At 63.2% G+C, this 25,445-nt stretch overlaps 1 protein-coding gene across 6 annotated transcripts in view; it reads left to right on the forward strand.

Annotated features, from left to right (window-relative positions):
* Positions 1-6,305: 6,305 nt before the first annotated feature.
* The window catches only part of PLCH2 (phospholipase C eta 2), a 59,711-nt gene continuing 40,571 nt past the window's right edge, over positions 6,306-25,445 (forward strand). For 4 of the 6 annotated variants that reach the window (XR_012129924.1, XM_073233046.1, XM_073233047.1 and 1 more), the window contains exons 1-2: positions 6,306-6,495; positions 7,653-7,895. Coding sequence is in view for 4 of the 6 variants with exons in the window: in XM_073233046.1 (XP_073089147.1) it covers positions 7,724-7,895 (172 nt within the window). In the remaining 2 variants the exon portion in view is untranslated. Of the gene's footprint in view, positions 6,496-7,652; positions 7,896-25,445 lie in introns of those variants that run through there. The other 2 variants (XM_073233048.1, XM_073233049.1) reach the window with 2 other exon arrangements.

Consider the following 25,445-nt stretch of genomic DNA (forward strand, 5'->3'; position numbering starts at 1 on the left):
TAGATGCTGGGTGGGACACAGCCCTTCCCTGGGATGGGGGTGCCCACAGGCGGTGCTCTCCCTGGACGCCTTCCCCCACCCTTTAAGAAGTGGGTACTTCTTGTCCAGGGATGGCAGAGGGGCTGTCGAGGTAGAGACGCCAGCCCAGGGGCTGGAGGATCCGGGAAGCTGGAGAAGGCTGCGTGTCTGGACACCACGTGTCTGGGTGTCGGGCCTGGGTCCCCAGCTGGGCAGGCGGCCTGGGGGCGCAAAGCACAGGTGAGCGCTGCCGCCCTTTGCGGGAGCCGCTCCTGTCTGAGGTGGGGTGCCTGGGCCCGCAGTGTCGTCAAGGGACTTGTTAGGTAGGGGTCAGGACAAGGGCCATGGGTTGGTCTGGGAGATGGTGCTGGGCATGCTGCAGCGCAGCAGGTGGCCGGGGCTCTGCCTGTGGCCAGGGCAGGATTCCTGGGAGAACAGTGAGTCTGAGGGGAGCAGGCCTGACCTGGGGCTCTGGGCCACTGTCAGGGTTTCACAGAAGCCAGGAGGGGAATCTGGAGCCTGGGAGGCTGAGGAGGAAAGGGGCCATCGCCCATGTGCACAGCTAAGAAATCAAAGCTCAGAGAAGCTGTGCCTGGTCCAAAGCAGGTGCAGGGTAAATGCCAGTTCTGTCTGGTTCCGTATCTGTAGCCCAACAGCTTTGCCTGATGATGGGTGTGGGGAAGGGCTCCCCACGGTGGCCAAGCTGGTGGGTAACTAAGGGCTGGCCTCTAAGGGCCCAAGGAAGAGGCAGTACAGGAGGGCTTCTTGGAGGAGGAGGCTTTGCTCTGGCAGAAGGAGAGGGAGGGCTCTATCCACTCTAGAGGCCAGATGATGGGCCACACCCCCAGGTCCAGGGAGGCCAGAGGGTGGAGAAAAGGAGAGAGAGAGAGTCCAGGACCCTGCAAGGCGGGACTCCCAGAAGAGCGAGGCTCCCTGGGCACTGGGGAAAGCCTGGCAGGGCTCTGGGTGTGTTTGTGGGACAAGTGAGGTGGGAGTGGCTGTGGGTAGGCATGTGGTGGATGTGCCCTGGGAGTCCTCACCTCCGCCCTCCTCAAACACTGCATGAGGCTGTGGGACCTCGGAGACCTGGCTTCAGTCTCTGTGTCCAGCTGGCTTCTGGGTGCAGTTCTGGGGTTCTCAGACTTGTCCTGATTTGCAGCTCTCAGTGGCTGCCAATGGCAACACTTCTGATGGCTCTTCCGGCAACCACAGGGCACACTAAGTGGGCCCCAAAGATGTGTGCCAGGCAAAGAACCCATGCCACTAAAGCCCACAGCCCCTTGGAGATGTCCTGTAGTTTCCTGCCGAGTCTGAAGAGATGTAAACATCCAGAAAGAAACGGGGGCAGGTGGGCACAGAACTCCATGGACCAGAGCAGTGAACCCAGGCTTGCGGGTGGCAGGCTTCCAGCAGTGCACACTCACAGCCTCAGCCCCCCACAGAGGGACACGTCCTTGGGAGCTGCAAGGATGTGAGGGACAAACTGGGAGGATCAGGGCTGGTGCCCCCAGCTGTGGAGGTGACAGCTGAGAAAGGCTCCCCCTCAGCAGCCCCAGGGAACCCTTGGAGGGGGCCAGGCTTCTGTCTGCGGGAGCAGAACTGGGGCGTGGGGTGCCCCTGCCACAGGGCCTTTGCACACACTGTCCCTTCTGTCTGAGGAAGCCCCCCCAGCAGAGAGCTGCTTACAGCCTCAGCCAGGCCCCCATTCCCCTGAGCCCCTTCACACCGTCTGCCACACTGGAGCTTCGTGGCAGCTGGGGTGGGCTCAGGACCCCGCAGGGTTGCCTCCAGGTCACTGGTCAGGAGCCCAGCAAGTGCTGGGTTAGGAACACAGGGACATAGCCTGCTCCCCTCCACCCCTATCCACAGCCTTGGCTCCTCTTGTTCTCAACAGACCCCTCAGCAGCCACCAGATTCAGGATTCCATCTGGGGCTGGAAGCTGATGTCTGATGGAGGCTCTCCAGGCGGGGTCTCTGCTGTCCCTCCTTGGGCCCTTCCTCTGGGCTCCAAGGGCCGTTTGATTCCATTGTAACCCCCTGCGCTGGCTGTCATGTGGGGACAGCTCACCAGACTTTAGTTTCCATCTTGGGTGGGGAGGCAGAGCATGGGGCTGCCTGATGCTCTCGGGTGGAGAGGATGGGGTTCAGGCAGGGCGGGGGGCATGCTGGGGCCCATCTGTTTGTGGGGTGGCACCCAGTGATTGCAGCCGGCCCTGTGGGGCGTTGTAGCACAAGCATATGGAAAAAGGCACGTCGAGCACGCAGGCGTGGCTTTGCTGGACTCGGCTGGTGGGGGTCTCCCGTGGAGGCGGGGCACTCTACCCCCCAGTGTACAAATGAGGAAACTGAGGCTCCCAGAGAGTGCTTCTCAGCTATGCAGACGCAGTTCTGGGCTAGACGCCCACTTCCCAGGAACCTCTTCTCCAGGGCCCTCCTCACCCGTCCTGGCCCTAATCCCGGCTGATTAGTCCATCTGTCACTGCCCCCAATCCTGTCCCGCCCTGGGACTCACTGTGCTGTGTGGTCAATGTGTGTATTTTATTTTTGGTGTTTTTCAGAATGCATAGTGTCACAGTTATTTTAGATCAGTATTAGCAGTGTGCTAATGCTGTGGTCTGCAGACTCCTTTCCACGCTGACCAATTGTCAGGGACCCCAAAGAACTGCCCGGGAGCAGTGTGTCTAGTGGTTTTAGAGCCACCTGTACCAGCTCAGGAGAGCTGACAGATCTCAAGTAATTCTGTAAGCTGGTTGTAGGCACAGCCACTCTTAGAATAAAATGACATTAATTAAACTATGTAAAACATAAATTGTATAGAAAACAAGCTAATAATAAACACTCAAAACTTACCAATTCCTAGTTATTCATGTCTTACATTATGTGTACTCTTATCTAGAGATGGTTTGCCCCTGTTTACCTGGTGGAGATCCGGAAATCCGGAGGCCGGTAGCTGTGGCCATTTCCTCCCAGCTCCGAGCTCAGGGACCCCCCACCAGAGCGCTGGCTGGCAGGCCCTGACACCCCATATTATTGCCATTGGATATTTACCAGATGAGAAATGAAAACTGATCATCTAAAAAATATTGATGCCGTCTTAAAATAACAATTACATGGGAATATAAATAGCACTTCATGCAAAGTACCTTTTTTTTTTCCAAAACAAAAAACTGTGGGAAGAGCGACATTGTTTTACATTGTTGCAAATCTCTGTGACACGGGGCAGGGAAGTCAGCTGGCTTCCCCTCTCTGCTTCTGCAGGCCACCTGTGCAGCCACTGTTGTGGGGGATGTTGAATAAATCTGCTCACGTTCCCTCTTTGGTGCTACAACAAAAGAGCAAGTGGCGGCCTCCCAGAGGCAGTCACAGTGCGGAGCCCGACGCCGTTGGGATCCTGCCGCACCGGGGCCAGGGGTCGGCTCCCGCTCTGAAGCACCTGGACCTGTGCATCACGTGAGAATACCGGGTTTGGTCGTCTGGGAAGCAGTTTGCAGAGCTAGGCACATTTTCCAAAGGTGGGCACATTCCATGAAGTCACACCAACATCACCACTGTTCTCAGGAGGAGAAAAAGCCTTTAAATATTCAGAAGCTGTCACGTTGACGGTGCTGGACACCACTTCTCCAAAATGGTGATTTTCCTTTGAGTTTGAATTGTATCATTGGCAACAAGTCCTGCCACTTTGCTCTCCAAGCATCAGGCTGATTTTCTGTTTTTGGGAAACAGCTGCTTGATGTTCTGCGTAACCTGCCGCGGAGGCTGCAGTTTGCTGGCCCACTGCCCTTTCCAGGAAGGATAGCGTCCCGCTCCTCTGGAAAATCATGCTTTGAGGCAGCAGCTTTGTGTGAAATTCCCCATTTTCTCATGCAGATTATTGGAAAGATGTGGTCAGAGCTGAGGTTTAATAAAATTTATCTTTTCCTGCAACATCAAGGAGGGTCTTGGCAATGGCTTTTTCTTCCTGGAATCCTGGTGTGCAGATACGGCACAGGGGGCGACGCGTATATGCGCGTGTCAGGGTGGGAGGAGGGTGGTCCTGGGGGTTCCTTTGGACCTGGTGGCTGGGAGGTTCCGTGGGCCTCGCTTTGGGAAGCAGCACTCTGGCACGCTCTCTGGTGTGCGCGTTCCATCTCAGCACTGTGCCTCCCAGATGCTTCTGCTGTGGAGCCTCCCTTGCTCCTAATGCCACGTGTTGTAAGAAGCACACTCACTGGCCCAAACCCAGTAAGTGGACACGGAGACAGAGAGGACAGCGGAGCGAGGCTTTAATGACGGCCTTGCACGATCGGGTGTCTGGTGGGCAGGCACACCTGGGGCTGTTGGCGCCAAGTAATTTATTTCCTAGCACGCGAGTCCCTCCCCTGGCTCCTCATTGGCTGAGTCCTGCAGGGTCCACATTCTTTCCCGGACGTCGCCTAAGCCAGTTGTATCCACTGTGGACCCTGTCTTACATTTGTCTTAATTTCATTGGTAGGTTTAAAAAACTCGAACAGGTATAGCCAGGCCCTTACCAATTCCCCCCACCCCAACTCTCAGCCTGAGCAGCTTCCTGGCATCTTTTCCACCACGTGGCCCTTGGTTAATACCTTACTGTTAAAATCTTTAAACCGCCTGGTGGGAATAAATCACATTTAGGTTTTATGCTTTTTTTAACAGGGCCCTGAATGCATCCCCTCCAGGTGTCCACCTGCCTCCCTGTCACCTGACTCCAGGCTGGAGGGACAGAGATGTAGGAATAGCTCTGTGTGGGGGTAGGTGTTGGGCAGTGAGGGTCCCATCTGGAGAAGAGGGGCGGGCCTCAGGCAGCCCTGGGGGTGCAGGGAGGGTGTCAGAGGGCTGAAGTGGGAGGCCCCGGATGCCCATCCTGGAACACAGGGGGCCTCTTTTCAATATCTGGGTGTAACTCTGGGAGGGGGGAGGCACGGAAATCCTGGGGCAAAATACCTTTAAAACCAAAATAGGTCAAAGGGAGAAATAAAGTGGGAGAAACCCATTTATTGCTTACAAGCAGTTGTCCACTTCTGCAGGTCCATGTCTCTCACGACCTGGCTGTAGAAAAAGGGACCCCACCCAACCTCTCAGCTCCAGATATGCCCTGCTCCCCACTGTAATTACCTACTGATATGGAGATGTCTACTTCTCACCACCCCTGGTGACACCTATTGATATGGAGATGCACTGAGGCCAACATTCTGGGAATGTTGCAGTTTTTCCCACACTGGGTAACACAATGTCAGCTCTCTGGGGCCTTGGGCCAGGTGTCCAGCCAGGGGTGGACCCCAGGGCAAACGCTTAAGGGAGAGCTGACCCTTCTTGCCCTCAATTTCTCCGGACCTCTCTTTCTCCCCTCAGAGAATGGGTGTCTGTGGTCAGGGTGGCTGGTGCGGTCTGGGGCTGGGAGGGAGAAGACACCCCACCGCAACACCCCCTGCTCCAGAGGCTGGGGCTCCCCCGACTGTACCCCCACTGCCAGCCAGCGGGGTGCAGCACAGGGCACCATGGGCATCAGAAATGGAACAGGCTCCCGAGTCATCTGGGGTAGGGATCTGGCCCTGCGGCCAACCCGGGCCCTACCCGTGGGCAAAAGCACTAAAGGCAAGGGCACCACGGACTGTGGAGGCTTCATCTTCGGGAGGCCTCGAGGTGCAGGCCGGTCATTTTAGTGGGGGAGGCCATCACGCTCTGGCGCTCGGGCTGAGGGCTGGGCCACCCTTAGGCCTGTCTGGGCTTGGGCCCTATGTCCTCACTAAGTGGGGCTGGTTACTGGGAACAGGGGTCAAGTGGACCTCTTCACCCTGCCCCCACCTGCCTGGCCCGGCCTGGCATGGACAGATGCCACCGTGAGTGGCCGCCCATGGGCAGCAGCCAGGTCCCAGGGCTTGACATTGGCATCTGGGCTGGGGTCTGCGCAGAGGATGGAGGACCCCTCCTTGGCCTGGGGACCTGGGCTCCTGGTGGGGTCTCTGCGGAGGAGAAGCAGGCCTAGCTGGAGGCGGCCCCACAGCCCCCACCCCACACAGCTGCTGACCCCTCTGCAGGCCCATGCCTGCTCCTGCCAGCTTCCCCAGAGGCTGTAGTGGGCCCAGTGTGGCTGGAAGGGCAGGGGTGGGCGGCAAGGGGCCCCAGAGTCCCCGTCTGCAGGAGGACTCAGCCCTCCTGGAGTGGCGCTCTGGGACGCCCAGGCTGACCTCATGCTTCTCAGCAGCTGTGCCTCGGCTTGTGGGGTGGCGATGTTGCCTAATTAGGTTCGGCTGTGCCCGCCCAGCCTGAGCCCCACGCCCGGCCCGCGCTCAGCAGACGTGTCCAGGCACGGCTCCTGGGCTCCTACTGCGGCAAGAAGCGGAGTGCCCGCTCAAGAGCCCGCAGTGGCCAGCCAGGACGGTGGCCAGGGCTGGTGCTGGCCTCGTGGACCGTGTGGCCGAGGGGCTACAGCGGTCCAGCTGCCTCAGGGGAGCCTGGGCTGGGAGACCCTGCTTGTGGGTGAGCCTGGAGCCAGGGCATCTGGAGGGGTGCCCAGGAGAGGAGGGGAGCTGTGGCAGGGACAACAAGTGAGGTTTGGGTGGGCGAGGCCTCTGGGGTGGAGGGCGGACACAGGTCCCGGGTGCCTCTGGCCTTTGGGGTGCCTGGGGTCGCTCCCTGTGCTCCTCTGAGGCGCAGAACCCCAGAGAACTCCTAGTCGGCCAGGTCTGCTGCTAATCTTGGAGTGGGTGGGCCGGTGGGGGGCCTGAGGGCTGGAGGGGGACATGGGCTAGGGCTCCTGCAAAGGGCCTTGGGAGGGTGGCCGCCGGGAGCCTGGGCTTTCCTAGCTCTGCCGTTCTTTCCCAGGCAGAGCATGGCTCCAGGGGTCCAGAGGGCCCGCGTGTCCCCTGTCCGCCCCACGCCAGGTCCCAGGAGTGCTGTCTGGGAATGTCGGAGGGCCCCAGAGCCCAGGGGGGCCACCCTGCCCCTGCAGCCTCTCTGTGGCCCCAGGAGGAGGCTTCGCAGAGGGAGCTAGCTGGGGTGGGGCCGGAGCAGCCGCAGCCTGTGGAGGGAACGGAGGGTCAAGGCAGGAGATGAGTCTGAGTGGAGGCTGGGGTGGGACTCAGCTTTGTGGTGCAACTGGGGGCCCTCCTGGGGGTCATGAGAGTCAGGGGCTTGGAGCTCAGACAAGCAGCCAAGGGCAGGTGGCAGATGGGAGACCGACCAAAGTGGCCTTGATCGGCTGCACAAAGGGCCTGTGAGCCTGGACCTGGAGTGGCAGGGCAGTGCATCCCGGGCTGCAGAAGGGGCGCCCGCACAGGAACCCTCCTTGCTGTGGGCCACTCCTGTGGTCCATGCTGGCTGGCCGGCTCCTGTCCTGCCCTGAACTTCATCGGCTGTGGGAGAAGCCCCAGCACAGACAATGAGCACTTTGGTGGCAAAGCTGAACACAGTCACCGGCCCTCTGGCTCCACTGCCACTCACCCAGGGCCTGGGGTTTGGGGCAGGGTGCTGTGGCTGGCCCTCCTGCTGGCCGGCTCATGCACGTTCACCCCTGCACCCTGCTTGGCGGCTGCTCGTCTCTAGGCTGGGCTGTGGTCAGCACCCTCCCGCACCCCACCCCAGGGTTAGTCTGGGCAACTGGACAGGCCTCACCCACTAGCCTCTGCTCTCCCTAGGTGTGTAATGAGCATCAGGCCCAGACTCCACCCCAGCGGGGGACACCGGGGGCCCCCAGGGCAGAGGGACCATGGAGCAGCCCCTTCCTGCCTCCTGCAGACGGCCAGCCCTGGCTGGTAACTGCTCCTCTGCCCCACCCCAGAGAGCCTGCTGCCCCTCTAAGATGGCTCCCCCGCTCGAGGACCTGGGACCCCATCCGGAGGGCAGACAGCCCTTTCTGAGCATCAACATCGTGCCTGTGGGTGAGTGGGGTGTCTGGAAGACAGCCGTGTGGTTCTGGGGCAGCTCCCCAGTGAGCGCCATGTCCCAGCCCGCCGGCAGGGCTGCTCCCCCGGGTCTGGCTCACAGCACCAGGAGTGGTCGGCGCCACCTGTCCCAGCTCCCGAGGGCGACTGTCTCTGCTGATCTTCTTTCAGGACGGGGGTCTGAAGCACCCACCCATGGTTCCTGGATGTCCTTTAGTTGACATTACACAAGAGCTGTGGCACCTCGGGGATGTGCAAAGGGTGGCTCTGTGGCTCCAGGCAAAGGCAAGACACAGGCTTGCTCCAGGGTGGTAGCCAGGGGCCCAGCGGGCTCACTCCCCCCAGTTCCTGCTGCCCTGGGTGTGTCCTCCCCTGCCCAGGGCAAGTGGCAGCAAAGGGACAGAGAAAGACCGGACTTAGAAAGACACCCTGGGACCCTGGGCCAACTCGGGGGCCCTCAGCGGGTAGCCCTGCTGCTGGGCTGTGCATCTCAGGGAGATGCTGGTGTCTCTGTGCCCCTGTGCCCTGTGGCCTCGGGAAGGGTGTCACGCTGGTTTTGGAGCGTGCGCTGCCCTCCCTCTGTCAACCTTAAAGAGGTGGGACTACGACATGTGCATTGTAGGGTGCATGGACCTCAGGCACTGGCTGGTGAGGCCCTGTACAGAGAGCCACCACCCAACTGGGAGGCAGGGTGGCCCCACCTGCCCCTCCCTGGGGCTGCCCCCTTGGCCCCCGAGATAACTGCCAATCCAGCCTCCACTGCCATACAGTTATTTGCTGCATTTTGACTTCCAACATTTGGTATTGCACAGGTTTACAGGCTTACAGGTGAGCCTGGCCAGGCGTGAGATCCCTCCCAGCAGGAAAGGTGGGTGCCCATGCAGCCTGCCCCTCCTGGCCGGCATGGGCTCCTCCTGCTTATAACCTGCTCCATGGCCATGTCCAGCCAGGTGGAATCTGCCCACGTGCCAGAAGCACACACCTCTTGGGTGTGAGCCTGTAGGCTGCTCCCAGGCTGTCTGGGAGGCGGGGGCTTGTCCGGTCAGGCCCAGATCAGCGGGCTGCTTTCTGTTCTGGGTGTCCAGCATGGTGGGCTGAGCTGAGGCCCCAGCGTGCTGCCCCAGGCCTCAGGTCTCAAGCCCTGGCTAAGCTGCCACCCCCTGGCCTGGGGCCTGCCCGCCCCAACTCAGGAGCCGCTGCTCTAGGCCACTTACCCCAGGGTAAGGGGCAGCTCAGCCCACTGGGAGCGGGCAGGACTACTCCGCGGCTGCTCTCAGCACCCAGGGCACTGTGGGGTCTGAGCCCTGCTGGGGGCAGGCGCACCCCTGTATGTCAGGAAGGTTCTCTTCTCAGGCATGGTTCCTGGCCTGATAGGCGGGGGTCTCCCCATGGGGGGCTTCTGGAGCCCACCCCATGTGGGGGACCCTGGGGAGCGAGGGCTGGGCCTTTCAGCTCCTGAGTGCCTGGTGTGCTGTGCCCTGTGCCGGCCGGCAGGTTGCCCTCTGGCTGCACAGTGTGCAGGGTGTTGGGGGGCTCCTTCTGGCTCCTTTTTGCAGGTACCACAGCTTGTGGGACCCTGACCCCGTTCTTCCGGGAAGTGGGGAGAGGCCAAAGACAGAGGGCCCCAGGGGTGAGGGTGCGCGTGTGAACAGCGTGGGCTGCTCAGGTGTGGTGACGGGCATGCATCCAGTTGTGGGGGGAACGCACCTGTGCTGACGTGTGCACCCAAGAACCCACTCTTCCTTGTGGGGGTCAGGGGTCACTGCTTGGTGGCTGCTCCCCAGCACAGCAGTAATGACAGTGAGCCTCTGCACGTGTGTGCACACATGTTCCTGCACGCACACCTGTGAGGGTCTGTGTGTGCGCATGGCGGCCCGTGTTCACACTCTGGGACTCCCGTGCCCTGCAGAGTGCACGGCTGGTTCTCCCACATTCCCCGGATGTGCCCTGACAAGCCTTCCGCCACTGGGGGTGTCTGCTCAGAGGCACACGGCCCCACCCAGGCTCTGGGGCCCTGCTTTCCCACTGGGTCTGGAGAGGACACCCAGAGAAACCGGTGGCTGGAAGGGACAGGGGAGGCTGTGTGCCCCTCGTCCAGAGCCCAGAGCCCCTAGGGCCCAGTCTCAGGGCCCTCTGGAGGGAGCCTGCAGTCCTAGGTGTGGGGAGGCTACTGGATCCAGGGGCACTGGTGCCAGGGAGCAGGGGGAGGTCTTCCAGCCAAGCAGGCAGCAGGTGCCCTCAGGCCGGGTGACAGACTCAGAGCCTGTGGAGCAGGTCGCCGTGTATGGAGGCTCCCAGGGACAGTCAGTGGCCATGGGCTGTGTCCCTCTGGCAGTCAGGGGCTCCTTGTTTTGGACTGAAGTACATCTGGGCTCCCATGAGCCACAGCGCCTGCCTCAGCTGATGCCAGCTGTGTCCCCATGTGGGTGTGTGGGTGAGGGTCAGAGCAGCGCCCGGGATGTGTGGGCCTGGGGTCTGCTCTGGGGCCACCTGGGTTGGCGACGCACGCAGAGCCCAGTGGCATTACCGAGCACTGCTCTGTGCCACCCCACTGGGTCCCTCAGCTGCCATGTCCACAATGGGGCACAGGCCCTGCTCTCCCGGCGAGCCAGTGAGTGCGGCCTCGAGTCCCTAGGCTCTGTCACTCACCCCCGGGGAGAGGGAGGGGTCTGGCTGGGGGCAGGGGGACAGCACCAGGGATATGACAGCCCCCGCCTCCATGGTGGGGCTTACCTACTCCATTTGTGTGTACCCATGGTAACAGCTTTCATGTAAAGTACTTAATCATCCCCAGGTAAAGGATGGGGGGACCTGCTAACCAGCTGTTCTGGAGGTGAGGGTGATGGGGTGAGGGGCTGGCATGGGGCTGGAGCCTCGGGGTGTGACGTGAGGGCCCGAGCTCCCCAGGCCGGGCCCCTCCCTGGTCCTGACAGCACACCCACCAGGCTTTGAGAGTGGCCTCCTTTGTCATGTCACTGGGGTCATGATGCCAGAAGGGAAGGGGGTCAGGGTTGGGCATGAAGTTCAGGCTGGACAGACATAGAGGCTGTGCCCTGCAGGGAGACGGGGCCTGACTCCTCAGGGGGTGAGCGGCTGCCCCAGGTCCCAGCCCCAGGGAGGGGCGAGGCGCAGGACCGAGTGCTGGGCCTGAGCGCCTGGGTCTTGGCAGGACGGAAGGCGTGTGCGTACTGGCCGCTGCTAGTCTCTGGGTTCGGGTGCTGCATCTGCCTGGGTCTCTGGGCCTCTGAGCACTGGAAGGTCCTCCCTGGTACCCCTCTGGGTGGATGGGGCCACTGCTCGGCTGTGGGCTGCTGAGGCCCCTGCCGGCTCAGGAGCCCTGGCAGGTGCTCTCCTGTTCCTGAAGCTCTCAGGCCCCTGGTGGCTGGAGTGGTGGCCAGGCCTGCAGCCTTACTGAGCTCGGCTGGAGAGGCCGTGGTGGGGGGTCCGGGCCCGAGGCTGGGGAAGGGCTGAGGGCACGTCGGGTGCAGTGTGTGGCCTGGGGTGTGCCCACTTCCAGGTGTGCTCAGATCTTCCTTGGGGCTTCTCACCAGCATTGTGCCGTGCCTGGCTTTATTTCCTTTCTTCAACTATGAAGCAAGACTTGCTCAGGGGAGATGCTTCGAAAAATAGAGAAAACTGTGAAGCAGAAAGAGGGTCTGCCTCTGCTGCAGGTCCCCGTGCCCGCCGGCCCACCCCTGGCAGCTTACAGTGGCCTCCTTTCCCTCAACCACCTGCATTTTCTTCTGGAGCAGATTTAGACGGCATCCTCATCCTGGGTGGGTGCCAGGTGCGGCCATCTCCGCATACAGGAACTCGTCCTAAGCGCCCGGCCTCGTGAAAAAGGCTGCAGGAAGGCCCCTGGGGCGTACCTGGTCTGGGGCTGGCTGAGTCCCTGGAGGTATCGCCCTGCTGCGCCCCACATTCGATGTGCAGGTGCCAGCCCAGCTCTCTGAAGCTCCTGCCTTTCACCTTCCTGCTGAGCAGCCTGCTGGCGGCCTGCCCGGCATTCGCAGCTGCCTTCCTGGGATCAGCCCCTGCCCGGTGCAGGGGCCCAGGAGGATCTGGCACCTCACCCTCGGGGTGACCTGTGGCTGGGAAGGGAGGACAACCCACCCCCACCCCCGTCTGCCACCCAGCAGCGGTGACTGTGGGCCCTCATGTGCCAGCACCCGGGGGCTGGCCAAGGGTCCTTGTCCCCTCCGGTGGAAGGCAGCCTGGCTCTGGAAGGGAAGCAGAACCTGCCTCTGCGTGGACGGAGCAGAAGCCCCCAAGCCCGAGTCCTGGTGCCGGTGTCACTCTCCGTCAGTGACTCTCAGGGGCACAGTCGGTCAGCGGCCAGTCTGAATCTCCAGCTTTGGGAGGGGGTGGCGGGGGACCTTCGCTCGGATGCCCCCTCCCAAGCAGGTGGAGGCCACCGGGCTGCTGGGAGGGGGGCCAGAACCTTGCCTGGTGAGTCCCCTCTGGAGCAGGGGCCTGTCCCTGGGGCCGCAGCAGGGAGGCTTTTCCTTGGCCCAAAGCTGGCTGCTCAGAGGGTCTTATCGTTAGAAGGGCAGGGCTTACAGCTCCCAGCTACCCATGGACCCAGAGCCTGGCATGTGGCAGAGCTGCGCTGAGCCCTGGGACAGAGACCTGGCTTTGCCAGCAGATGGGGAGGTGGACGGAGCACAGACCATCCTATGGAGCCAGAAACCGAGGGCCAAGCCTGGGGCTGGTGTCAGATGGCAGTGCTGCACAGAAGGGCACGGAAGTGGGGCTGCAGACGGAAGCAGGGGTGGGGCCAGGAGGGGGGCTGCGGTCTGCTGGGCACCAGGGGACAGGCCCGGGCTGGGCGGGAGGGGCTGGGGCCTGCTTGCTGCTGGCAGTAGGGGGAACCCGGTCTTGGGGCATTTCCTGAGTGAGGCCAAGGGAGCCCGGGGCTCCTCTGGGCTGCCTGGTGCTGGGGGCGGCTCTCTGACCATCCTGGCCTGTGAGAGGAGCCAGCGTCCCGCAGCCAGCTCAACAGAAGCTGTTTCATGTGCGCGGGTGCGTGTGTTTGTGAGGTGGGGGAGGCTCTCAGCGTGGACTGGGGAAGGGGTCTCAGGCCAAGATGGGGGTGCCCTGGAGAGGCTTCCTCCTTGGGCGGCAGAACCTCCCTGTGTGCAGTGATTCTGCCAGTGGTGGGGCAGCTCTTGCTGGTGCAGCTTGAGCACCAGGCAGCCCTGCCCCTGGTCCCACAGTCACCTCCGGCTGAGAAGCCTGTGGACTGGTACACAGCGGGCACTCCGTGCGTGCTGGTCCAGGCCTCTGTGTCCAGGGCAGTCAGGGGAGGGAACAGGGGCCTTGGGGTCTGCTGACTTTGCAGCCGGCCATGAAGGCGTAGGCTTGGGCAGCAGTTGGGCATCACCGCGCCCAGCTCTCGGCCCTCCTCCCTGAGCAGGGTCACAAGCTGGAGACTTCAGGGCCCACTCCCATTGGGGGCCCCCACCTCAGGGTGCCCAGTCCCCACCCTCGCCCAGGCTCAGCAGGGGCCTCCCAGGGTCTGCTACCCAGCTCAGCTTGAATCTCCTGCTCATCAGCTTGGGAAACACAACATCGGGCTGTCCCTTCCCAGTGTCCCTGCCTGAGCAAATAGCAGCCCCACCACCCTGGAGCCCACATCCTGCTTCCCAGTGTCTCAGGTCCCCCCACTTTTCTCCACCTGGACAGCCCTGCCTGTCTGAACCACGCTTGGGTCCTGTGCCCAGGCTGAGGAGGGTGGGGACGCCTGTAGGAAGGTCGCCTGCTGCCCACAGTCCCCACTGCTCCCTCCCTCCGGACAGGAGTACCTCTTTACTTTTGTCTCTAAGACCCTTTGTGATCTGTCCCCACCTTGCCTCCCTCCCCCGTGTCTCCCTGGCCCCTCTCCCTCCACCTACCCACCCTCCCCCCAGGGCAGCACTCAGCCAGCCAGTCCCTTCAAGAACCCCCTCCTGCCAAGGACCCCTCCCACCAGGCCCCTCCCGCCGCCTCCTGGTGTCGGCTGTGGCAGCTCTGCACACTGCGCAGTGAGTTGTTCGGGCTGGCCTCATGCCGGGCAGTGGGCAGAGGCCACCTCCAAGGCAGAGGTCTTGGGATGGAGTCCCCCTGAATTCCTGTACACCCAGCCAGGTGCCCTGGGGATGCCCAGAGAATGCTTGTCAAGAGTTGCGGGAATGAGTGAGTGAACGAGCGGCCAGCCCAGTGACTGGCTGCCCCCGTGAGGACGGCCACTGTGCAGGACGAGGGAGGCACACTCAGAAGGCCCCCTGTGCCTTGGCCACCCTCCCCACCCCCAGGCATGCCCCTCCCCCCCACTCTCCCTCCCCTTCTGCCCCCAGGCCTCCCTGTTTCCCCAGGCTGGCGTGAGGTCCTGACCCTGAGCGAGGTGAGAAGGCAGGGTCTGGTGGTAGCTGTGGGGTTGGGGCCCCCAGGGAGGGTAGGGAGGGGGCCCAGGAGAGGGCAGCTGCAGGTCCACCATACATTCCTTTCTGGGCCCTGAGCCCCAGCACCCTCTGCACCTCCTCCCTGGCCTACTGGCCTCTGTGTCCATGCTGACTGTACTGCATCTTGCAGCCTCTGACCACGGGCCCAGGAGACCATTTTCTCAGCACTGGCCTCTGGTCGTTCAGGCTGGCAAACCACCAGCCTCCCACCCTCCCCTGTACGTCCTAGGGCTCAAGGGGCCAGTAGGTTCTCATGTATGTGGGGCAAACATTCCCAGCAGATGCCCAGGGGCCAGGCATGCCTGAAGGAGCCGAGATTGCTGCCAATGAGAGAGGGCCTTTGCCAGTAGGATACCTGGTCTCCTCTCTCCACGCCTCGGTTTCCCCTCAAAGGAAAAGTGGAGCTAGGAATCAGATGCCTGAGGGCTGGCAGGGACTGTCAGGACCTTTGGGCCATCAGAGGTGACCCTCCCTGTGTGTGCCCACCCCTCCTCTGCTGGATGCCATCTAGGTGCAGCAAAACGTCCGGAGCCTTGGGCTGTGACCCCCTGACCTGCACCCACAGGAGATGCCTGACCCAGGGCGGCCCCCAGGCTCCAGGCTGTGTGCGGGAGGCAGGAGCCTATGAGAACCAAGTGCTGATCCCGCACCCTGTCTCGAGTTCTGATCAAGAACGGGGTGTCTTAAGACCAGATGCTGGTGAAAAATGAAACACTTTCTAAATTTAGTCAGTTGAGAATTGCACATTTCCCCAATTAGGCTTATTGATTTGGCGTGCGTGTGCTCACCCGCCCTGCTGCGCCTCTCGCTGCCTCCGGGCACGTGTGTCCTGGAGCCGGGCAGCGCTGCCGGCGGACAGTCCCAGGGTCCACGGGGCAGCTGGTTAGGTTGTCCAGACTCCTGTCTGCTGGGGCTGAGCAGACACGCACCTGAGGCCACCGGAGGCTGGCCCCCGCCAGTGTGTGTGATGCAGCTGTGGGCACATGGCATCCAGCCGGCAGGGACCTCACGGTTTTGCTGCGCAGCACAGACTTGAAACAAAGGCAAGGCTCTTTCGACATTGCGCATGAAGTTCTGTGGCTCATACTGTGGGTCTCAGGCGATAGGTGTGAGCGAGGAGACGAGGAAGGAAGGCTTCCCAGAGGAGGCGCCTTGCTCCAGGCCTTGGAAGTTAGGCGTGAGGGTAGGGGCCAGCAGGTGGCAGGCTGAGGGGCGCGATGGTGCCTGATGCGGGAGTGGAGTCCCTGCGGGCCTGGAGCCAGGAACAGCCTGGTCAGTTCTGTGTGCCTGCAGCATGGCAGGGGTGCACCACAGGGGCACTTGGATGCCAGAGGGCAGAGGGTAAAGCCCAGATGGTGGCATGCCTGCAAGACGTGGGGAAGGCCAGGGAGGCTCTCAGTGGGAGTGATGGTGGGCTGGTGGCAGGCTGCCTACTCAGGCCACTGGAGCTGCCCCCAAGGACCTGGCAGGCCTACCCGTATACCACACTGTGCAGCGGCCTCTCTCCTGCCCACAGTTGGCCCTGCTCACTTGCTGGGAGGCCCTGAGCCCTGCCTGCCCAGAAGTACCACACCTCCTTCTGGGAATTCTTGGAGTCTTTGGCTCAGAATGGAGATTTCCTGGTGGTTTCCAACTTGCATTTCAATTTTTGACTTCACGAGGGAGGGAGCCGAGGTCTCTCCGCCTCAGTCTCTCCCTCGCCTTTTCTCTCTCTCTCTCTGTCTCTTGAGTCTCTCCATCTTTCTCTGTCTGTCTCTCTGTCCCTAGATCTTGCTCTCTGGGCACAGAGGGTGAGTGCACCCTTTCTCCTGGGTCCTCATCTTCTTGGGCTGCTGGAATCTTGCTGTGCCCAGGCAGCCCTGCTCCCAGGACGGCATACTCTGTCCCCATGGGAAGAGCCACCTGCTGCCCAGCTGAGCTCCATGCTGTATGGGAAAGGTGTGCAGGTGGGCATGGGCATAGGTGCTGCCCACTCGGGGTGCCCAGGAAGTTCTCCACCTGCCTGCACCTAGCCCAGGTGTCCAGCCAGGCCGTGATGGGAGGGATGCACAGGGCCATCACTCAGGAAAGCCTTGGAGGGCCTGGGGACAGGCAGAGTGCAGAAGGAAGCCCTCAGCTCCTGCCTAGCCAGGCCTGAAGCGGAGGAGTGGTGGCATCCAGCAGGGAGACTCCAAGCAGGGGTCCCACGCTGGCCAGGGGGGTGGCTTCTGCAGGCTCCAAGCAAGTCCTGGGGCTCTGTCCCTCGCCCCTCCTATGTGTGTGCACCTGCCACTCATTTGGGGGTCCTGGGCTGGCATGCTGTGAGGGTTGGGTGGGGAGGAGGAGCAGCGGAACCCTGCCTTGGCCTGGGCATTAGGCCTGTGATCGGGGAAGGGGGGTTTGGCAGAGGAGCTTCAGGAGAGGAAGCCAGGCAGGGTGCAGCTGAGGAGGCCAGGAAGCAGCCTTCCCTGCCTGAGGCCGCACTGAGTGGGCTCCTGGGGTAGGGGGTGGGGGGTGCTGTTCTAACAGCACCTGCTGCAGCCCCATTATCATCCTGACAATCCCTCAGAGCAATAGATGATGGAGCCTTCCTGCCAGTTTTCGCGGCAGCAGGACTGCATGATGCTATCCTGAGCAGGGGACGCCAGGGTCGGCTGGGCCTCAGCTGGACCAAGATCCCAGAATGCACACCTGGGCATAGAGCTCCCAGGGCCACAGGTGTGCAGAGACCCAGCTGGAAGCCTGGGTCTTACCCGGTGCCCCTGGAAAGCAGAAAGCTGCAGGAGCTCAGGTGACCCAGCTCTCATGGGTCAGCTTTGGCACCGAGAGGGATCCTGAGACAGCCCAGCAATCTGTTGTGGGCTTGGGGAGAGCCAGGGACCTCTCTGGGCTGCAGCACTGTGGACAGAACCTTAGAAACCAGCAGGTTTAATGCCTGGGGAAATGGATACCCTGGGAGGGGAGGGGTTTGGCTGGGGCCACTCAAGGGTCTGTGGGGAGGCAGGACGTGAGCCTGTGTCTGGTGTCTTGTCACTGGACCAGGTGTAGGTGGTGGCAGTCTTGCCTCTTGATTACGGACGCACGGGCTGGATGGTTTTTCTCTGGACCTGTCTCCCCAGACCAGCTCCACAGCTGCGGCTGCAGGAGGGGTACAGGGAAAGGTGGGGGCTCCCAAGAAGCCAGATCGGGTGCCCAGGGTGTAGGGCCTGTCTCTGCGGCTGCTTTGAGGCCCTCCAGCGCCTCAGGCAGTGGGAGAGGAATGCATGCCCAGTTGCAGGGCTGGTTTGGGGAGGGGTGACAGTGGGCTAGGCCCTGTATTTACAGACCCCGCTGCTGCTCTCCAGAAAGGAGGTCACGTTTCCAAGACAGCAGCACTGAGCGCCTCTCCGCCAACCCAGGGTGGGCTGCCCGGTAGGAGCTAAGGGGTACCTGTGCCCTGCAGAGTCGGGGCTGCCAGCCCTCCCCCACAGCTCCAGGCGCCCGTGCGGGTTTCTGCACTTGCCCCCTTACACCCCCGGGGAGGGTAACGCCTGGCGAACAGCGGTGCCTCGCTGCGCTGAGCCAGCCGCTCCGCCAGCGCCCAGCCCAGTGCTCGGGCAGCGCTTCTCGGCCCCGCCCCCTTCCCCGTCCTGCCGGCCGCGGCCACGCGGAGGGGGCGGGAACTGGGGAGCTGGACGCGCGGCGCATCTTCGCGGGGAAAGTACTTCGGCCCGGCGGGCGCGGGGCAGGCGGCTGGCCCCACGGTGCGCCCCGCTCCGCGCCCCGCGCTCCGGCCCTGGCCCCGCTCCGCGCCCGCCGCAGCGCCCGCGGCCCCCGCCCCCGCCACGCGCGGGGCGGGCAGGGGGTGTGGTGCGGGCTGCACGAGTGACAGCGCGCTCCTCGCGCGGCGCCTCCCCGGGGCGCAGTGTCAGCGCGCACTGCCCGCCGCGGGCTGCCCAGCCGGCGGGGCGATGCCGCCCGAGCCCGCGCCCGCGCCCGCGCCCGCGGCCGGCCGCTGACGGCAGCCCCCGCCCTGGCGCCCCCGCCGCCGCCGCCGCCGCCGCGGAGACAATGGACGCGGGAGCCGCCCCGCGGAAGCACAGTAGGTGCCGCGCCTCGCCTGGTGCTGCGCCCGGAGCTCGGTGGACGCGCGGGGGCGCCGCTGTCCCGGGCGACGGGTCGGGCCGGCGCGGGGAGGGGGCGCGCGCTGCTCCCCTCGGCGGCCCACTGGGCCGCCGGTGGGCCGAGCGGCCTCTGAGGTCCGGACCAGGAGGGCAGGGCTCCGAGCTTGGAGGGGACGGGCAGGGCTGTGGGCTGTGGTGTCGCGCGGGGCAGGGGAGGGTCCGGGCCGTCTTGGAGGTCGCAGGTGCGGGCTGAGGGATCTGGGGCCACCCCCTGGGACCTTCCCCCTCCCCGGCTTAGGAGGGGCGCCGCACTGGGGCTAAGGCCCTGCGCGAACTGAGCCTCGCTGTGCCCAGTCCTGCACCCTGGCCCCTCACTGCATGCGGGGCGCGGCAGGGGCCCACCACCTAGGTCTGCGGGCAGTGCTGGGTGTCCATGTCGCAGTAGCGGGTCTGGGCGCATCTGCCTGAGCTGCAGGTGGGGACCTGGCCCTGGGCCGACCAGCAGGCTGGTGCCGTGGCTCTGTTGGGAGGGCTGGCCCTGCCCCCCTGGGGTCGCAGGTGCTCTGCTGGGGCTGGGAAGCAGTGCTTCCTGTGGCTCTGGGCCTTCGGGCAGAGCTGTGGGGCATCCTCTTGGGGTGGGGGCTTTCTGGAGCCGGGCAGAGGGAAGCAGGAGGCCCCCATTGCCTGAGTTCCCTGGGCAGAGTGACCTAGACTGTCCAGCAAGGTTGGTCCCTCTCCAGTGGCCTCTCCACCTCTCACGCACGGACGTGTCTGGTCTGTGGCCTCTGTCTCCATATGCTCTGGTCTTTGAGAGGTGACACCGAGCTCTCCTGGTGCCTGGGTCATGGTACCAAGTGCCTCAGTCATTGGGAGCCCATTTGTAGACTGCCAAGGTCTTCTGAACCCATAGGCTCAACTGGGGAGATGTAGCCATAGGAGAGAGTTCAGGGACTATGGGCTGTTGTGGGCAGGTCAGAGGTCAGAGGTCACCAACATCTCTCCTGGTTGCTGGGACAGGAGCCAGTCTCTGTGTCTCCCTGGAACTCTGGGCCTGGCCCCGCCTGGGGTAACAGAAGAAACTGGCTCTAGTGTCCTGCTCTCTGTGTGGCCCCATGGGGAGGGTCTAGGGGTTCCAGAAAGGGTGGGGGAGGCTCGGGGGAGGCAGGTGGAGTGCAAGTGAAGCCCCCTTCCTGAGGCCCAACTGTGTAGTGGCCCTGCCCGGGAGGGGAGAGAGCCAGCCCTCTACGGGGTCAGGGGACCTGGCATGAGTGTGTGCCATGTACTGTGCTGAGCTGGGGGTCTGCAGAGACTGGGTCTGGTGGTCTTGATGGCTTGGACCCTGGCCCTCCGACGTGTTGCATATGGGCTGGGGTGGGGGCTGCAGGAGTCCTCTGGGTCACCCAGCCACCAGAGAGCTGTTGGGGAGCAGCTGGAGGCACCTGGAAGATTACGGGCAGTGGCCCCTCCCATGGGTGGCCTGGCAGGGACCCCGTCAACTAATGCTTGTGGCAGGTCTGTGGGGTCTCATGGTGCAGGAAGGGCTTGTGGTTGGGAGAGACCCTCAGCAGGACCTCCCGAGGGGTGCTGGGGGGCCCCGACTCTCTCCAGCTGAGTTCAGGTTACATAATCCACCCCCCCACAGGGATTGCCAGAAACGGTAGCAGCTAGGCTTGACAATACCAGTTGTAATTGGATTTTAATTTTTAATGTCCGCAATAGATGAAGAGCTATGGGCCAATTTGTATATATTCTGTTACTCTGCGCCTGATAGGACTACTTCATTAGCCGGTAACTATCACGTCGCCCTGCCGCCTGCTTCCGGAAGGGAGGGAGTCTGGCCCAGGGACTGACAGGCCGCCTGCCACCTGCTCCAGTGGGGGCGGGGCAAGGGGTGGGCACTCCTGTCATGGTCAGGCCAGCCTCTCCCTCCCCTGTCCTGTGCCTGTGTCTACTGCAGCCCCAACCCCGTGTGCTGCGGTCCCCTGTTGCCTGTGGCCGTTGGGAAAGGATGGCCATCTGGGGCTCAGGCATCATGCCCACTGAACGTCCAGCTTCCCTGCAGCTGCCCACTCTTGGGCCATCACAGGTCCAGCCAGGGTTTCTGACCCCGAGAGCCACTGGCACAGATGGCCCCGGACTTTCCGGGGTTCCACCAGCCACTCCCTAATGTCAGGTCAACCCTCAGGAACCAGGGGTCGGGGGCGGGAATCAGGACGCTGCGTGCAGCCCTGTCTTCCAGGTATGGGGGCAGGTGTGACCCTGGGCGCTCCTCCAGCCGGCAGACTGCCCCCAAGCCCAGGGTGGAAGCAAGCCTCCTGCCACTGACCCCGTCCCCTGCCCCCAGTTTAAGGGGTCCCAGGAGGCAGGTGGTTCATCTCCCTGCACTGCCCGCCCTGCAGGTTATTCTTAGGTCTGTTGTGTAACAGGCCCGCTGTGGGGAGGAAGGGCTGCCGGGAGACGTCTCCAGCGGCAGCAGTCAGCGAGCCCACAGCTTTGTCCCTTCTGCCTGCCCAGCAAAAGGGACAAAGGAGGACCCTGGCTGCCTGGCCCGGGGCTGTGGAGAGGGGCCGGGGTGGCAGGGGCCCTGGTCGTCCCCAGAGCTGAGTCTGGTGTGGAGCCCCCACTCTGTGTGTGTCCTCCTCCGGAGCACAGCGGCCTGGGGAGGGGGTGCCCTCCCAGCCCTGTCCGGCCCCCCACAGGTCTTCTTCCTCTCTTGCGTCCCCCACTTCTGAGCTCCCAGCAGCCTCCGGGGCATTGGATCCGGGGTCTCCACCCCCGCAGATTAGAGCAGACTGCTCACACCCACTTTCCCGGCTCCTGCTGCGTAACAGCCCAGCCTGCTTTGTCTCCATCTCCAGCAGCTACAGGGCCTTGGGCTGGCCACCTAGCTCGCTGCCCTCACCACCCTCCCCTAGGGAGCCTCAAGTTCTGAGCAAGTCATTTGTGCAAAGCATGTAGCTCCCTATCGGCGTGGAGGGGCTCCTAGGCCCAAACCTGCTGTGGCCCTTGGGCAGGGTGGCCCCTGGACAGCCAGACCTGGACAGAGACACCCCGCCTTACCAGGGAGGCACCCTTTGTTCTAAACCCCACATGCCACAGGCAGTGCACTTCGGTCCAGCACGAGAGGGCTGCACTGCTGTCCCACGGCTGCCAGGGCAGATGACCACAAACCCTAACCTACAGGCATTTCTCTCTCCTGGTTCTGGAGGCCCTGAGTCCGAGATCCAGGGGGGGGCAGGGCCGCGCGCCCTCCGAAGGCTCCATGGAGGGTCCTTCCGGCTTCCTCCAGCTTCTGGGGCCCCAGGTATCCCTGGGCTTCTAGCTGTGTCCCCCCAGTTGGCCTCTGTCTTCACATGGCCCGGTCCCCCTGGGTCATCTCCCCACTTCTTACAAGGACACTTGTCATTGGATTTAAGGCCCAGCTGAGTGATCCAGGGTGATCTCATCTCAAGATCCTTAACTTGATTACAAGTTCAGTTACAAGATCACACCTGCAAAGACCATTTTCCATTTAAGTTCTGGGATGTGGGTGCACCTTGTGGGGGGCCACCATTCAGTCCCCCACAACAGCTTTGTTGCCCTTGCACTGTACCCCTTCACCTGGCCGCCTGGGAGCTAGAGGAGGGGCCCGCAGGCAGCGCACGGGGTGCCTGCTTGAGCAGGGCTGCTGCAGCGGAGCCCCTGCTTGCCTGCCTCCTGGGTCTCCGCCGTCCTGGGGGAGGCCCTGGCCCCCGATGATGCGGAGGCAGTTGGGTCCTGCGCGGGGCCCTCCCTCAGTGAATGGCTGCTCCTGGGGCTCACCAGCCGCTGGTCATGGCCACGGCGAGGAAGGCAGGCCGGGGTCTCCCACAGGCTGCCCTCATCAAAGCCGCCCTTTGGTAGCAAGGGAAGGGCCGGCTGAGCAGCAGCCTGCAGTCTTGGGGTCCCAGGGCATCTCTGGGCCCCAGTGGGCCAGACAGGCCCCAGGGCATCTGTCTCTTGCTCCCCTGAGGCCCTCCTGACCCCAGCGCCCCAGAGCAACCCTTGGGCTGCCTTGGGCTTCATGCATTTCCTGAGGGCATGGAAAATGTGGGTTCTTGAGTGGTTGGGGCTCTCTCCACAGAAGTGTTTCGAACAGGCTCCCAGCTGATTCTGCAGTCGCCTGAGGATCACACCTCAAACTCAGGTGCTGGGCAGGGTGGAGAGTGGCGAGCCGCCCATGCCTGGCTCGGCTTTGGGGAGCACCTCTGCCTCAGTGTCTCTCCTGGAAGGTGCGGCCCAGGCCCTGCCACGGATGGGGCCATGGTTGGCGTATACCCGTGGTGCGGAAGGCTCTGGGTCTGCCCCGGCCCCCACACAGCCTTTGACGGGGACTCGGCGGCACCGTCCTCCCCTGTGAAATGGACTGGTAGTGGCGGGCAGTAGGGGAGAGACTCCGTGGAGCCACTGCTCTGGTGGCCACTGGCGCACCCCCACCCCGGAGCACGGGTGAGGACTCCTGCCTGCGTCCTGACGCTCCCTGGCGGTCAGCCCAGAGGGGGGCAGAGACCTCGGTGCAGAATGTGCAGCTGGCTTGGGGCTGAGAGGGCTGCTGGCACAGCCTCCAGACTCCAGCACTCCCTGGGATGCTCAGGGAGCCCACGCAGCCTCCCGGCCAGGCCCGTCGCCCCAAGCTTGCCGGGAACAGTGCCGGGGCTCAAGCCAGCGATGGCCGTGGGTGCCAGGGAGGCCCTCCCGCGAGGGGCCTGGCTCCTTTCAGAATGTCTGGAGACAGTTCAAGGGCTTAGTGGCTCTTTCCTTCGTCGGTCGCCCTTTCGGTGCAGGGTGACCAACCTCTGGGCACCTCTTTAACTCATCCCCAAATGCTAAATGCCCCCCGTGTCCAAGAACATCTAAGGGCCTCTCTGAGCAGCCCCACGAAGACGTGGGCCTCCTGGGATGCCTCCGACAGCCTCCAGAAATCATAAAAGGGGCCAGTTCACACCCCTACCCCAGCCTGCCTGCCACACTGCCCGACCTCCTGAGACCCCCAGGCATGGCTCACTGGAGGCCAAGTGTGGGGTCGGACCCTGCCTCTTCCTGGCTGACGCTGCTCTCTGGCGTCCGCCCCTATAAAGGGTGGCGTGGGGTGATGGCAGTTGTAGGTGTTTAACCTGTAGAAAAGGCGAGAATGTGGGAGAAGGTGGTGATTGCTTCACAGAAGCTGGGGCTCCCCCCTTGCCGTGGGGACAATTGGCTCCGGGAGGCGGGTGATAGGCCTGCCCTGGGTCCTAACCAAGGGGTCTGGAGCCCACGCTGTGTGGGTGCTCAGGGGCACCTCCCCAGCTTGTAATTATTCGGGTGGTGTCACTGAGGGATGTGACCTGCAGTGACAGGCCAGAAAACTGTCACCAAGGATGTGGCTGATGATGCATGTCGGGGACTAGCAGGACCAGGGCGGGGGAAGCCCCAGTAACTCCAGGAGCTGGAGGGGTGGCCGATGGGGCCGCCTTCCGGGGAGGCCTTCCTCCCCCTGCCCTGTGGTCTCCCTCCAGCCCCAGAAGCTGGCTGCAAGGGCCACACTAGCCCACAGAACCTGGGCCCCCCAGACGTGCTCACTGAGGAGGGAGGTGGGCAGCCCTGCGGGCAGAGGCCCCCCACCCCGACAGCATGTGACCCTGAAAGGGTCAGTAGCACCTAAGAGCTGAGAGTATTTCCCTGGTAATTGTTCACAGGCCCCTTCCTGGAGGCTGGGCCAGTGTCACAGTGGGTGGGGTGGGTGCCCTAAGTCCCTTGGCCCTGGACCGAGGCTTTTGTGGGCCAGCCCTGCCCTGCCTGCACTGGGGCTGCTGGGGAGGCAGCCATTCGGCCCGAGCCATGGGGGGTGCCATCATTGGCACACCGGTGCGTGTGTTCTGTTCCCACACATGTCTGGGGCCCCAGGGTGTTGGTCATCCTTCAGAAATGGCACACCCATGAAGTGGGGTCTGGGTCCTGCCATGGGCCTCAGGGGCTGGTGGAACAGGCCTTGGCTGGGTGCTATGCCTGACCCCCTGGCAGCATGGGTGAGGGGCAGCTGCCCTCCTTCCTGCTGCTAGGCTCCCCTCCCAGAAGGGGCACCTCTGGGACCCGCTGGGGGGACGGGTGCCACCAGTTTGTCCCATCCTGGACCACAGCAAGTACTGTGTCCACCCAGGTTTAGAGAACGAGATGAGGCAGGTGGGCCTCGGTCCTGGACCGTGGATGGCGGCTGTCAGGGAGCAAACTGGGAGTCTCCAGGGAATGCCCGGGCCAGGCGCCCCGCTGCCCCCTCTGCCTGCCTGGCCTGCTGGAGAGCGGCCTGGGGGAAGCATTTCATCTCTGCTCAAAGGCAGCAGCTGCTGGCCTGGAGGGAGCCCTGTGGGGATGGCAGTCCACAGTGGGCGCCAGGAGCCCTTGATGCTGCCTGCCGCCAGGGCCTCCCACCCACCCCCGCCCCAGCATCGTCCTTGAAGATCTTCAGAGCCTGAAGGGCCTGGCCCTCACATGTGTCACCTCCAGGCCCCACGGCATTGGTGTTATAACGGCCCCATTTTAAAGATGGCACTGAGGCTGGGGTGGGGGGTGACCGTCTGGGGTCCCGGGGCTGCCAGGCAGTGGAACAGGAGAGGTCCTGGGGGTGTGGTTACATGGGAGGGTCTGTGCACACAGTAGGTGCTCTCCTGGGTGCTGGCTTCTCTTTCTCTCATGTAAGGAGGTGTCGGGGTCCAGGTACATGTGGTGGCCTGAGAAGCGGGGGGTTCGCAGGGCTCTCTCCAGGGGCACCTGCTGGCTTTGCCCTGCCACCTGCCCAGGGCCACCTCACCTGGCACCTGCACTGTCACCTGTCCATGCCCTGTGCCCCCAGCCCTGTCTCTCTGCAGAGAAAGTCATGCCCGAGCACCCACATCATGCTGTTCCTTCCTAGGGCCCTGGTGCCCCTGTGGCCTGCCAGGATGCCACCTCTCCATCCAGCAGCCCCCTGTGGGCCCTGTCTGGGTGTGTGTCCTGTGTCCCTGGGTTGGGGTAGGCCCCAGTGTCCCCAGGGT

Source organism: Manis javanica, chromosome 4, assembly GCF_040802235.1.
Source record: "Manis javanica isolate MJ-LG chromosome 4, MJ_LKY, whole genome shotgun sequence".
Taxonomy (NCBI): Eukaryota; Metazoa; Chordata; class Mammalia; order Pholidota; family Manidae; genus Manis; species Manis javanica.